Genomic DNA, 13,053 nt, shown 5'->3' on the forward strand with positions numbered 1-13,053 from the left:
TTGTGGACCAGTGTCCTGAAGTTGGTTCTCCCACCTCAGAGACACAGCCCTGACACCTGGCTGGAGCACCAAGAGCCTTTAATCCACACGGCTCAGAATAAAAGGGAGAAAAAATAGAAAGGAAAGAAAGAAAGGAAGGAAGGAAGAAAGAAAGGAAGAAAGAAAAAAGATAAAATAAAGTAGGATAAAATAAAGTTATTAAAATAAAAAATAATTATTAAGAAGAAAATTTTTCAAAGGTAAAAAAAAAACAAAAAACGGGACGGTCAGAACCCTAGGACAAATGGTGAAAGTAAAGCTATACAGACAAAATCTCACACATAAAAGTAAAGCTATAAAGACAAAATCACACACAGAAGCATACACATACACACTCACAAAAAGAGAAAAAGGTTAAAATATATATATATCTTTGCTCCCAAAGTCCACCTCCTCAATTTGGGATGATTCGTTGTCTATTCAGGTATTCCACAGATGCAGGTACATCAAGTTGATTGTGGAGATTTAATCTGCTGCTCCTGAGGCTGCTGGGAGAGATTTCCCTTTCTCTTCTTTGTTCGCACAGCTCCCAGCATTCAGCTTTGGATTTGGCCCCGCCTCTGCGCATAGGTCACCTGAGGGCATCTGTTCTTCGCTCAGACAGGACGGGGTTAAAGGAGCAGCTGATTCGGGGGCTCTGGCTAACTCAGGCCAGGGGGAGGGAGGGGCATGGATGCGTGGCGAGCCTGAGGTGGCAGAGGCCGGCGTGACTTTGCACCAGCCTGAGGTGCGCCGTGCGTTCTCCCGGGGAAGTTGTCCCTGGATCCTGGGACCCCGGCAGTGGCGGGCCGCACAGGCTCCCGTGAGGGGAGGTGTGGAGAGTGACCTGTGCTCTCACACAGGCTTCTTGGTGGCGGCAGCAGCGGCCTTAGCGTCTCATGCCCGTCTCTGGGGTCCGTGCTGATAGCTGTGGCTCGCGCCTGTCTCTGGAGCTCCTTTAAGCAGCGCGCTTAATCCCCACTCCTTGTGCACCAGGAAACAGAGAGGCAAGAAAAAGTCTCTTGTCTGTTCGGCAGCTCCAGACTTCTCCCGGACTCCCTCCCGGCTAGCTGTGGCGCACTAGCCCCTTCAGGCTGTGTTCATGCCGCCAACCCCAGTCCTCTCCCTGTGATCCGACCGAAGCCCGAGCCTCAGCTCCCAGCCCCTGCCCGCCCTGGCGGGTGAGCAGACAAGCCTCTCGGGCAGGTGAGTGCTGGTCGTCACCGATCCTCTGTGCGGAAATCTCTCCGCTTTGCCCTCCGCACCCCTGTGGCTGCGCTCTCCTCTGTGGCTCCAAAGCTTCCCCCCCTCCGCCACCCGCAGTCTCCGCCCGCGAAGGGGCTTCTAGTGTGTGGAAACCTTTCCTCCTTCACGGCTCCCTCCCACTGGTGCAGGTCCCATCCCTATTCTTTTGTCTGTTTTTTCTTTTCTCTTTTGCCCTACCCAGGTACGTGGGGAGTTTCTTGCCTTTTGGAAGGTGTGAGGTCTTCTGCCAGTGTTCAGTGGGTGTTCTATAGGAGCAGTTTCACGTGTAGATGTATTTCTGATGTATCTGTGGGGAGGAAGGTGATCTCTGCGTCTTACTCTTCCGCCATCTTCTCTCCTCCCTCACTTTCTTAATAATGTCCATTTGTGCACAGAAGTTTTATATTTTTATGAAGTTCAGTTTATTTTCTTTTTTATTGCTGATGCTTTTGTTGTCATTTCTAAAAAACCATTATGGAATCTAAAATTGTGAAAAATTTACCCCTTTCCTTTTTTTCAAAGAGGTCATTGATGATTTGAGGTAAGTTCTAGAAAATGGTATGAGTTATGGGTCCAAATATATTCTTGGCTTGTGGCTGTCTGGTTGTCACAGGACTTTTCACTGAAGAGACTGTCCTTTCTCCCTTGTGTGATCTTGTGTTCCTTGTTGAAAATCAGTTCGCCACTGATGTCTGTGGCTATTTCTGGACTCCCAGTTCTATTCCATTAGTGTACCTTCTCTCCTTTTCTGGTACTACACTGTTTTGATTATGGTAGCTTTGTAGGGAGTTTTGAAATTTAGAAGTGTGAGTACTCTAGGTTTGTATTTTTCAAAACTATGTCGTATATTTTTGGCCCCTTGCAATTCCATGTGAATTTGAGGATCATTATTCCCTCTCTTCAAAACCAAATGTAAAACAGATAGCTAGTGGGAAGCAGCCACATAGCACAGGGAGATCAGCTCGGTGCTTTGTGACCACCTAGAGGGGTGGGATAGGGAGGGTGGGAGGGAGGGAGACGCAAGAGGGAAGAGATATGGGAACATATGTATAACTGATTCACTTTGTTATAAAGCAGAAACTAACACACCATTGTAAAGCAATTATACTCCAATAAAGATGTTAAAAAAAAAAAGAGCCTGAGGGATTGTGATACAGGATACATTGATCTATAGGTTCCTTTGGATTGTATTGTCATCTTCACAATATTGTTTTCTACTTCTCCAACATAGGATGTGTTTCCATGTATGTAGGTCTTCTTTTATTTCTTACAGCAATGTTTTATAATTTTAATTTTACAAGTCTTCAACCTTCTTGCTTCAATTTACATCTAGATTTTTTGTGGATTATCATGTAAATATAATTGCTTCTCTACTTTTCTTTTGGGATTTTTCACTGATAGTGTATAGACATAACCACTTTTCGTGTGTTGATCTTGTATCCTGCAACTTTGCTGAATTCCTTTATTAGCTCTAGTACTGTGTGTATATGTGTATTCACAGGTTTCTCTCTCTCTCTCCCTGTGTGTGTGTGTACATACACACAATCATGTCATCTACAATTAGTTTACTTTTTCTTTTATAATTCAGCTGCCTTTTATTCTTTTTCTTGCCTAATTGCTCTCTCTAGAACTTTCTTTAGGACATTCTTGCCTTGTTCTTGATCTTAGGGGGAAAACTTTCAATATTTCACTATTGAAGATGATGTTAGCTTTGGGTTTTTCATAAAGACCTTTATCAGATTGATTTTTTTTTCATTTTGTTCCTATTTTGTTGAGTGTTTTTATGATGAAAATTTTGGATTTTGTCAAATTCTTTTTCTGCATCGAGATGATCATGTAGGGTTTTTTCCCCCCTTTATTTGTATGGTATATTACTTTGATTGGTTTTTATATGTTTAGCCACCTTTGCAGTTCCTGGATATATCCCACTTGATTATGATGAATAATACTTTAATATAGTGTTGGAAGTTGCTTGTTAGTATTTTGTTGAGGATGTTTGCATCTGCGTTCTAGAGATATTGACATTTATTTCCTTGTCTTAGTAATAACTCTATCTGGCTTTGATGTCAGGGCAATGCTGATATCACAGATTGATTAGTAAGTGTTTCCTCCTCTTCTGTTTTTGAAAGAGTTTGAGAAGAATTGGTTTAATTCTTCTTTAACTGTTTGGTAGTATTCACCAGTGAAGCCATCTCACCCTGAGATTTTCATTATTGGAGGTTTTCAGTTACTAGCTCAATATCTTTACTTGTTATAGATTTCTTCAAATTTTCTATTTCTTCTTCAGTCAGTTTTTGTAACACATGTGTTTCCAGGTATTTTTCATTTTTTTTCTAGCGTACCTAATTTGGTGGTATATAATTTTTCTTAAAATTGGCTTATCCTTTTTATTTCTGTAAGTTTGGTAGTGATGTTCCATCTTTCTTTCTGACTCTGGAAATTTCTCTCTTCTCTCTTTTTCTCAATCTACCTAAAGGTTTGTCAATCCTTTTAGTCTTTATAAAAATCAACTTGTTTTCTTTGCTTTACTCTATTTTTTAAATTCTCTCTGTCATTAATATTCACTTTAATCTTTTAAAATTTTTTCTTCTGCTATCTGTAGATTTAGTTTGTTGCTTTTTCATCCCTTCAGGTGTAAAGTTATGTTATTGATTTAAGATCTTTCTTTTTTTTCAATATAGGCATTTACTACTAATAAATGTTCCTCTGCTTTCACTTAATCTCATATGGTTTGTTGTGTTATGCTTTCATTCTAATACATCTCAATATGTTTTCCAATTTCCCTTTTGATATCTTCTTTATCTTCTTGGCCTTTTAAGAATGTGTTGGTTAATTTCCACATATTTGTGAACATTCCACTTTTCCTCATGTTACTGATTTCTTCAATAGCTTCATTCTATTGTGCTTTGTATGATATCATTCATTCCTTTTTTTTTTTTTTTTTTTTGTGGTACGCGGGCCTCTCACTGTTGTGGCCTCTCCTGTTGCAGAGCACAGGCTCTGGATGCGCAGGCTCAGCGGCCATGGCTCAAGGGCCCAGCTGCTCCACGGCATGTGGGATCTTCCCGGGCCAGGGCACGAACCTGTGTCCCCTGCATCGGCAGGCGGACTCTCAACCACTGCGCCACCAGGGAAGCCCCTGATATCATTCTTTTTAAATTTATGAAGAATTGTCTTGTGTCCTAATATATTGCCTATCCTAGAAAATATTCCATGTGTACTTGATAAAAATGGGTATTCTGTTGCTATGAGTGAAGTGTTCTATATACGTCTGGTAATTTATTTGGTTTATAGTGTTGTCAAGTCCTCTATTTCCTTATTGATCCTCTGTCTAGAAACTCTTTCCATTATTGGAAGAGAGGTAATGAAATCTCCAAGTATTACTGTCTTGGAGCTATGTCTCCCTCTGTTCTGCCAGTGTTTGCTTTATATATTTTCTGTACCTGTTGTTTGGTGTGTATATTTTTATAACTGTTATATCTTCTTGGTGATTTGATCCTTTTAGGAATACGTAATTTCCTTTTTCTCTTATAACAGTTTTTGACTTAAAGTCTGTTTAATCTGAATTAGTGCCAGCTCTTTTTTCATTACAGTTTCCGTGGAATATCTTTTTCCACTTTTTCACTTTCAACCTAATTGTTTCATTTGGTGTAAAGTGAGTCTCTTCCAGATTGCATATAGTTGGATCATAAATATTCATTCTGCCAGTTTCTGTCTTCTGATTGTAGAATTTAATCCATTTACATTGAAAGTAATTACTGATAAGAAAGGACTTATTTCTGCCATTTTACTATTTCCTATATGTTGATTGTTTTTTAGAGTTCTTTGAAAGTTAATTCTGAGAGTTTTTGCTTGATTATTTTCATGTTTTTTTAGTTGGGACTGTCATTTGGAGCTGCCAGTATCTTTGCTGATGTTACTCTATTCATTTTTCTAAAACTCTTATTTCTCGTTCTTCTACACAATGGACAGTTTCTATAGGTATGTCTTTGTATTTACTGACATATTCTACTTCTGTCTTTATTCTGCTATTAAGCACATCCAGTTTTGTTTTGTTATTTACTTCAAATATTTTACTTTTGGGGTCTAGAATTTTCAGTTCTTGTGCTTTATAGTTTCCATTTCTCTGATAAGATTTTTCAATCAGTTTACTTATGATAATTTACTCCTTTATGTCTTTGAATACATTTATGCTAGCTGCTTTAAAGTCCTTATCTGCTAATTACCACACCTCTGTTATTTTGAATGTTTTATTGATTTTTTTCTCTTGACTATGAGTTAGTTTTCTGTGTCTTTGAAAATCTAATAATTTTTATTATATGCTAAACTTTATAGGTAGTGCTATGTACAGTCTTCTGGCTTATTTTTGCTCTGAAGAGTGTTTATTATTTAGTCTAATAATATGCTAGATTCAAAATCTAAACTGTCTCTCCCATTGTAGGCAGCATCTTCTCAGTTTGTTCAGCTTTCCAACACTTCCTGGTTTTGAACTTCTTGCAATATCATTGACTACTGTGAAGGTCTCACATCAGCCAGTGATCTGCATGGAGTTCATATGAGATTTTAGAGTTCTTGCTTCTGTTTCTACCTGTTTCCTTGAATTTCTCCCATTACTTTCTATATCTTCTGGTGACCTAGTAGTCTGTCCTTTCATTTTTTGTAACCAAGTAGACATAATTTTTGCTTCAGTTTTAGCCACCCATGCACCACATAGCGTGGTGAGTACCCACTGCTGAAATATATAATAATACTTTTACCCATTTGCCTGTCTTTACTGCCTTTTCAAGGCTGTCAAATAGTGTATGTTTCCTCTTTCCAGATGTTATAAGTATTTTCTGCAGATTGATTAATTCAATATAAGCTAGAATTAGAATCCTTCGCCACTTGATTTTTAGCATTGTGGACATTGTCTTTGGTGCATTATTTTTTGTTTAATATTGTATAAGTCTTATTGCTTATTTTCTCTATTTGTTTGCCCTTATAAAAGTCTTACCTGCCTCACAACCAGGAAAAAATTCTCTAATAATTTATTTTATTAATTTCAAATTTTGTTTCTTTACTCTCAGGTTCATAAAATAAGGGTACATACCGTGTGTGTGTGTGTGTGTGTGTGTGTGTGTGTGTGTGTGTGTATACATATATATATACTTATAATATATGGTTCATATATACACACACCTACATTTGTATGTATATACACATTTGTGTACATACACACGAATATGTATGTCTTTTAAAGGGTACTCTTTTTTGTTTTACTGTTTGTGGTAATTAATGTCTTGATGTGTAGAGAGGGTAAACCACCTTTTTTTTTCTTTTTAGAAGTTGTCCATTTTAAATTGATTTGTCAAGTTATATAAAATAAAATTGTAGTTGAGGTTTTATTTATGAGTGCAGTGCAGGTGTAGATTAATTTGATTAAAATTTACATTTTTACATTAACAGCATAAAGTTGGATTTTTAAAAATCCAGTCTGAGAATCTGTCTAATGATAGGCTATTTTAACAGATTCACATTAATGCAAATTGTATCTGTGAGATTCATGGACATTTTTGTGGTTTTAACACAATTTTAAAAAATTTTCTTTTCTATATAATATTCTATTTTATGAATATATCAAGGAGTATATATCTGTTTTATTGTTGATTGAAATTGCTTCCTACTTCTCAGTTTTTCTACTGTGACAAACAATGGTGTTGTGAATATTTTTGTTTGTATATCCTAGGTTTTTAGATAATATTGGATCATAAGATGAGCAATTCATTAAAATATGTCAGATTGGGTTAATACAAAAAATTTAGAAAACACTTTTACAACGCAACGTAGGACAGATCCTGTCTACATCTATGCCAATTCTTGGGATAACCAAACTTTAAATATTTGCAATCTGATGATTATGTAATGCATCACATTTTTTACTATGGTAAAATATATATAAGATTTAACCTTTTAAGCATATTGAAAGGTACAAATTAGTGGCATTAAGCACATTCACATTGTTGTGTAAATGTCAATACCATCCATCTCCAGAATTTTTTCATCTTCCCAAACTGAAATTTTATACCTATTAAATGCTAGCTCCCCATTCTGCCCTCCTTTCAGTCCCTGACAACCACCCTTCTTCTTTCTGTCTGTGTAAATTTGACGACTACTCTAGGTACCTCATGTAAATGAGATCATGTGGCATTTGTCCTTTTGTGATTGGCTTATTTCAGTAGGCATCTATGTTGTAATATGTGTCAGAATTCCCTTCCTTTTGCAGGCTAAATACTATTCTGTTGTGTATGTATGTGTATTTGTATCACATTCCCACCTCCAACATGTGTAGTACATGACCATCACACATTTTCATCCCATTCCACAGTACTTTTTATAATTTCACATTCCCACATTAACATCACTTTAGGTGGCCCAGCACTAATGTACCACATTTCCATTGTCCACATGTGTATGCCACATTTTCTTTATCCATTCGTCTGTCAATGGACATAGGGTTGCTTCCACCTCTTGGCTATTGTGGATAATGCTGCACTGAACATGGGTGTGCAGATACTCTTCAAGATCCTACTTTTAATTCTTTTGGATAAATACTGTATTAGGTTGGGCCGCCATAACAAAATTCCGTATACTGAATGGTTTAAGCAAAATTTTTTTCACAGTTCTGGAGGCTGGAAGCCCAAGTTCAAGGTGCTGGTGATTAGTTTCTGGTGAGTTCTCTCTTGGCTTGCAGATGGCATAATGGGCCACCTTCTCATTTTGTCCTCACATGGCCTTTCCTTGGTTCAAGTGTGCAGAAAAAGTTTCGATTTTGATGTAGTCCAATTTAATTATTTGTCTTTTGTCCTCATGCTTTCAGTGTCATATAAAAAAATCATTGTAAAATCTAATGTCATAAAGCTTTTTCTATGTTTGCTTCCAAGAATTTCATGGTTTTAGCTCTTATGTTTAGGTCTTTGATCCATTTTGAGTTAATTTTTGTATATATGGTGTAAGGTGAGTCCAGCCTCATTCATTTTCAAGTGTATATCCAGTTTTCTCAGCCATTTGTTGAAAAGACTGTCCTTTCCTCATTGAATGATCTTGGTATCCTTGTTAAAAATTATTTGGGAGTTTATTTCTATTTTTGTTTGTCTGTAATTCTGTCTTTATGTCAGTACCAGACCACTGAAATTACTGTAGCTTTGTAGTACTTAAATCAGCAAGTGTGAGATGTCCAACTTTATTATTCTTTTACAAAATGGTTTTGGCTATTCTGAGTCCCTTGAGATTTCAAATGAGTTTTATGATGGATTTTTTTATCTCTGAAAATGCCACCACTGGGATTTTGATAGAGCTTTCATAGAATCTAGAGATTTCAGATAGAGATTTTATGGATAGTTAGTAGTACTAACATCTTAACAATATTAAATATTAAATGAACATGGGATGTTTTTCCATTTGTGTCTTTGATTTCTTTCAGCAATTTTTGGTAGTTTTCAGTACATAAGAATTTGCCTGCTTGGTTAAGTTTTTCCTATTATTTTCTGTCATTTTCTCATTGATTTATATGAATTGTGTGTGTTTTCTGAATGGTAGTCGTCTGTTGGTTATATAGCTGTAACTATTTCCTAGTTTTCTTGACTATTGTTACTATTGTTACTTTAAGCTCTTAATTTTAAAACCACATGTATCAATTATTTTCTATTATGGCTAGTCACTTCCCTTTTTAAGGAATTATTCCCTATCCAAAATTCATTAAGATATTTTCCTGTATTTACTTATTTCTTCATATGTCGATACCAATCAGTCACCAATGCTTCCTTCTCTTCTTATTGAAATAATCAAGTTTTAATCAGGCTGCTCTCATAACTGTAGCTGGGAGATGTTCTACTCACTGAGACTCAGACCTGGAAGAAAAGTTCACTAATTTTGTACTTTAAATTTAAATAACATTTTAGCATTTTTCCTCAATTCCACTTAAAAGAGAACAAAATATTTCAGGATATATCCTAGGAGAGAGTGCTACAGATAAGGGCTCTGTGGTATAACATGTACTATATTATGAAGGTCTTTTAAATTATAAGAATATTTATTAGAATATCATTATTTATTTAAACTTTGGTTTAGATGATTTTATGCCAGTATCAGTTCTGTTTGTTACAGTCATGTATAAAGTCTGTGTGTAAAGACTGCATGCAGGTTTCTCTTCTCCATATGTAATGATTTGACACTTTCAGTACATTCGCTAAATCTTTCCATATTTGTGCATCAAGAAATATTAATATGTGTTTTGAGAGAAAGTGTACCATGATCACACACCTTTGAGAAGTATTATATCATTAGAATTTTATCACATACATTTTCACTTTAAACACTCCTATTACTGCAGCAAATAAATCTAACTTTAAGTTAAATCTAAATTTAACTTTGTTTACCAATTTTTTTTCCATCTGGAACATTAATTCCCAAATAAAATGTCTATTAAAACTTGAGGAACTCTGTGGAACCTAGAATGGAAAATACTTTTTCTGAGTGACGGTTAAGATATTTCCCAATTTGAAAAAAATCTATTTTAAAAAGAATAAGAAATTAAATAATATAATATGACCCAGATCCAGTCAGTGACATGTATTATTAAATCATGGTGCTAGAAAAAGAATGTTTTCTGATGGCCCATGATACCCATGCCTTAGATGTGCTGTTAGTAACATCTTTGTGATCCCTTGGCTGACCACATCTGCAATAGGTTAGTCAGAGACCCCAACCCAATTAGGAGCTGATGGCATCCCATGGCCTTGATGCCCACCCCCCACAGTGGAAGAGGTGAGTGGAGGCAGCAACCCCGCAATGCACAGGGTTAAGCATTTATTGAGTGCCCATCACATGCTGGGTGCCTTTTCATCTAAGTCATCTGGTTTCAGTACTTACAATAATGCTATGACTTGATTGTTACTGTACCTGTGTTACAAATAAGGAAACTAGAACTAAGAGAATTGACTACTTTGCCCAGGATCCCAGAGTTAATCAATGGCAGAGAATGTATTTGACCTTGGTTTCTTCCTGCCTTTCTTTACTTTCCATCACACAGAGGGAGCAGTGGTGACGTATTCATGGTGTACATTGTCCTTATGTTAGGGATGACCAGACTGAGTTACGTTTTAGGCTAAGTAATTTTTCCAGAATTACACCTTTAGCCCATGATAGAAATGGGATTTGAAATCAGAGGATTGTTAGAAATGATTTGCAAGTCCTTCCCGTATTTGGGGCTGTCTTTATACATGTAAATCGTGGTTACTTTGCACCACCTGGTAGTCACATTTGGTTCTTGACCCCTTGTGGCTTCTTCTGTAACTTACAGGATGGCCCAGTCAGCCTTCTGATGTCAACATCGTGTGGTCAGTAAAACTATTTTAGGTCAGTCTTGGTTTAAGCTGGATTAGAGTGAAAACTTAAAACTTTTGACTTACATGAGGCATTTAGAGGAGTCAAACTCATAGAAACAAATTGTGGAATGGTGGCTGCCAGGAGCTGGGAGAGGGGGAATGAGGAGATGTTTAATGGGTATAGAGTTGCAGTTTTTCCCAGATGCAGAAGTTCTGGAGATTAGTTGTACAATGATTTGCATACATTTAACACTACTGAACTGTATACTTAAAAATGGTTAAAATGGCAAATTTTAATGCTATGTGCATTTTACCACAATTAAAAACAAAAAGAAAAAAAAGAACCTTCTTTGAAAATTTATCCTCCATGTAAAGTTAATTTACGTGGCATTAGGAAACCGTTACTTATTAACTTATTTTTTATTCACAGTGATCTGCAGCCCTGGATCTTATAACTCCCGTGATGGAATTCACTGCCTTCAGTGCAATAGCAGCTTGGTGTTTGGAGCAAAAGCATGTTTATAGGCCATTATTTTGAGCTCTTCGGTGGTTGTTAAACACAAAAGTATATTTTTGAAATACTACTATATAATAAATCACTATTATGCCAAAATTAAATATATTAGATATTACCAAAATATGGTGTCATCATTTTAATTGAAACATGGTATGTCCAAATGCCTTATATACAGAACATCCAGTAATCTTTATTCATTAGTGCCAGACCTACATATGACTCCAAAATATTTCTTGGATCACTGTTTTTAAAATAGTTTCAAATATACTATATTGGGTTAGCCCAAAAGATTTTTTAATGATTTTTCAAAAATAGCCCATTCTATCGTTATTATATGTTGACTAATGTCAGGCCACCATATTCTTCCACAATCATTTTAATTTCAGCTTTTTCATTCCTTTGTTTTAATTTTATGGGATTCTATTCCTTCCAGTTTGACCTTTCATAGCTCAAAGTCACTGCAAGTCTTATTATTGCAATTTTTAGCCACTTTACTTTAAGACCTAGTCCCAAACACACTATGAGTTTTTAATATAGTTCAATGTGGTGATCTTAAACTTTTCAGTTGAAAGTCCCTCAAATTACCTTTTTGACATTTTTGAATGGAGTAATCATTGTATGTGCCTAAATTAACATTTGAGCTTTCACAACGTGGAGAGAAAGAGAAACTAAGCAGTTTCTTTCCCCAGCAGCACCTCTAGGGGTAAGAATCAAGCAGTCGTTTCACTTCCTTCACTATTACAGTGTTCTGTGACAGATACCACTGCTGTGACCGCCTAATACTTACTCTCTCACCCTGGGATGTTGTGTTTGAATATGAAAAACTACCAAAAATTTAAATATTAATTACCAGGAAAATACATGAGTAAATCACAAAATTAGTAGCTTCTCAGTTTTCTAATTACTGTTTTAATTATATTTGTATCCACTTTACACTCTCTTGTAACGTTCCCTGTTTTTCTCTTCATATTTCCTTTCTGGAGACGTGAACACATGTAAATGGCAAATGCACACAGATTGGATCTGGGCACAGCTGTGCAGCACACTGGACAGGAGAGGCATGTACTTACACCGAGGCTCTGCATGGCTTTTTGAAAGTGTCGAGTAAATACATTAGCTTCTCCGTCGTCCTGTGGACAAACATTACTCTGGAATTCTCACACAAATAAGAGAGGGAAGGGAAATGACATTTCTTTGTTAGCCCTGTTGATCTTTCTTTAACAATCCCTTTGGACTTTCCTAATCATGACGTAATTGTTTTCATATATTTTTGAGAGGTTTTTCAAGAGCCGTCTTTCCACTATTAAGTCACATATTTTTGCCGTTTTACTGTGTGGGTGAGTTATTGTTCCTCTAGCACATGCTTTCTGTGACTAGTAAAAGACCTATTAAGTCTCCATCTGTAAAAGTAGTGCAAGCTTCTAAAGTTTTCCAAATTTCTTAATTTAATAATAAGATGAATTGGAGTACATATTCTTTCCTTTGTACTCCCTACGTTTGGATTACTTTCTTCCTATTATTTAAAAGCCCAGAGAAATTTAATTTCTGATACATCCTTCTGAGGCGTGATCAGTACTAGCCCTCTAGCTGGTCAGCTGGGAAGGCAGCGGCAGGGGTGACATGGTGATGACGGGCACTGGAGGTCAGAAGAGACGGGTGATCTGGAATGAGAGGAGACAAGTGACAGGAGAATGAGTGGAGCCCATCACGGACTTTCAGCTTATGAAGGCAGACCAGAAATGAGGCCACACAAATTCCAGGGGGCAGAACAGGTCAGATTTAAAAGTCCAGGCAAAAAGAACAGATGGTAGAAATTTAAGCAGAGGATGAGCTAGGAGAAGAAAGAGAAGTGTTAATTACTTCTTTTTCTTGGTTCTCAAAGTGAAATGTTCTTGGCTCTGTTTTACCACA

General features: G+C 36.6%; 1 protein-coding gene across 1 annotated transcript in view; it reads left to right on the forward strand.

Moving 5' to 3' along the window:
- The window catches only part of ZPBP (zona pellucida binding protein), a 99,012-nt gene extending 87,749 nt beyond the window's left edge, over positions 1-11,263 (forward strand). Inside the window, exon 8 of the mRNA XM_024115072.1 lies at positions 11,056-11,263. Within this exon, the coding sequence (XP_023970840.1) occupies positions 11,056-11,150 (95 nt within the window). The 3' untranslated portion in view covers positions 11,151-11,263. The remainder of the gene's footprint in view (positions 1-11,055) is intronic.
- The last annotated feature ends 1,790 nt before the right edge of the window (positions 11,264-13,053 follow it).

Source organism: Physeter macrocephalus, chromosome 5, assembly GCF_002837175.3.
Source record: "Physeter macrocephalus isolate SW-GA chromosome 5, ASM283717v5, whole genome shotgun sequence".
In the NCBI taxonomy this organism is placed as follows: Eukaryota; Metazoa; Chordata; class Mammalia; order Artiodactyla; family Physeteridae; genus Physeter; species Physeter macrocephalus.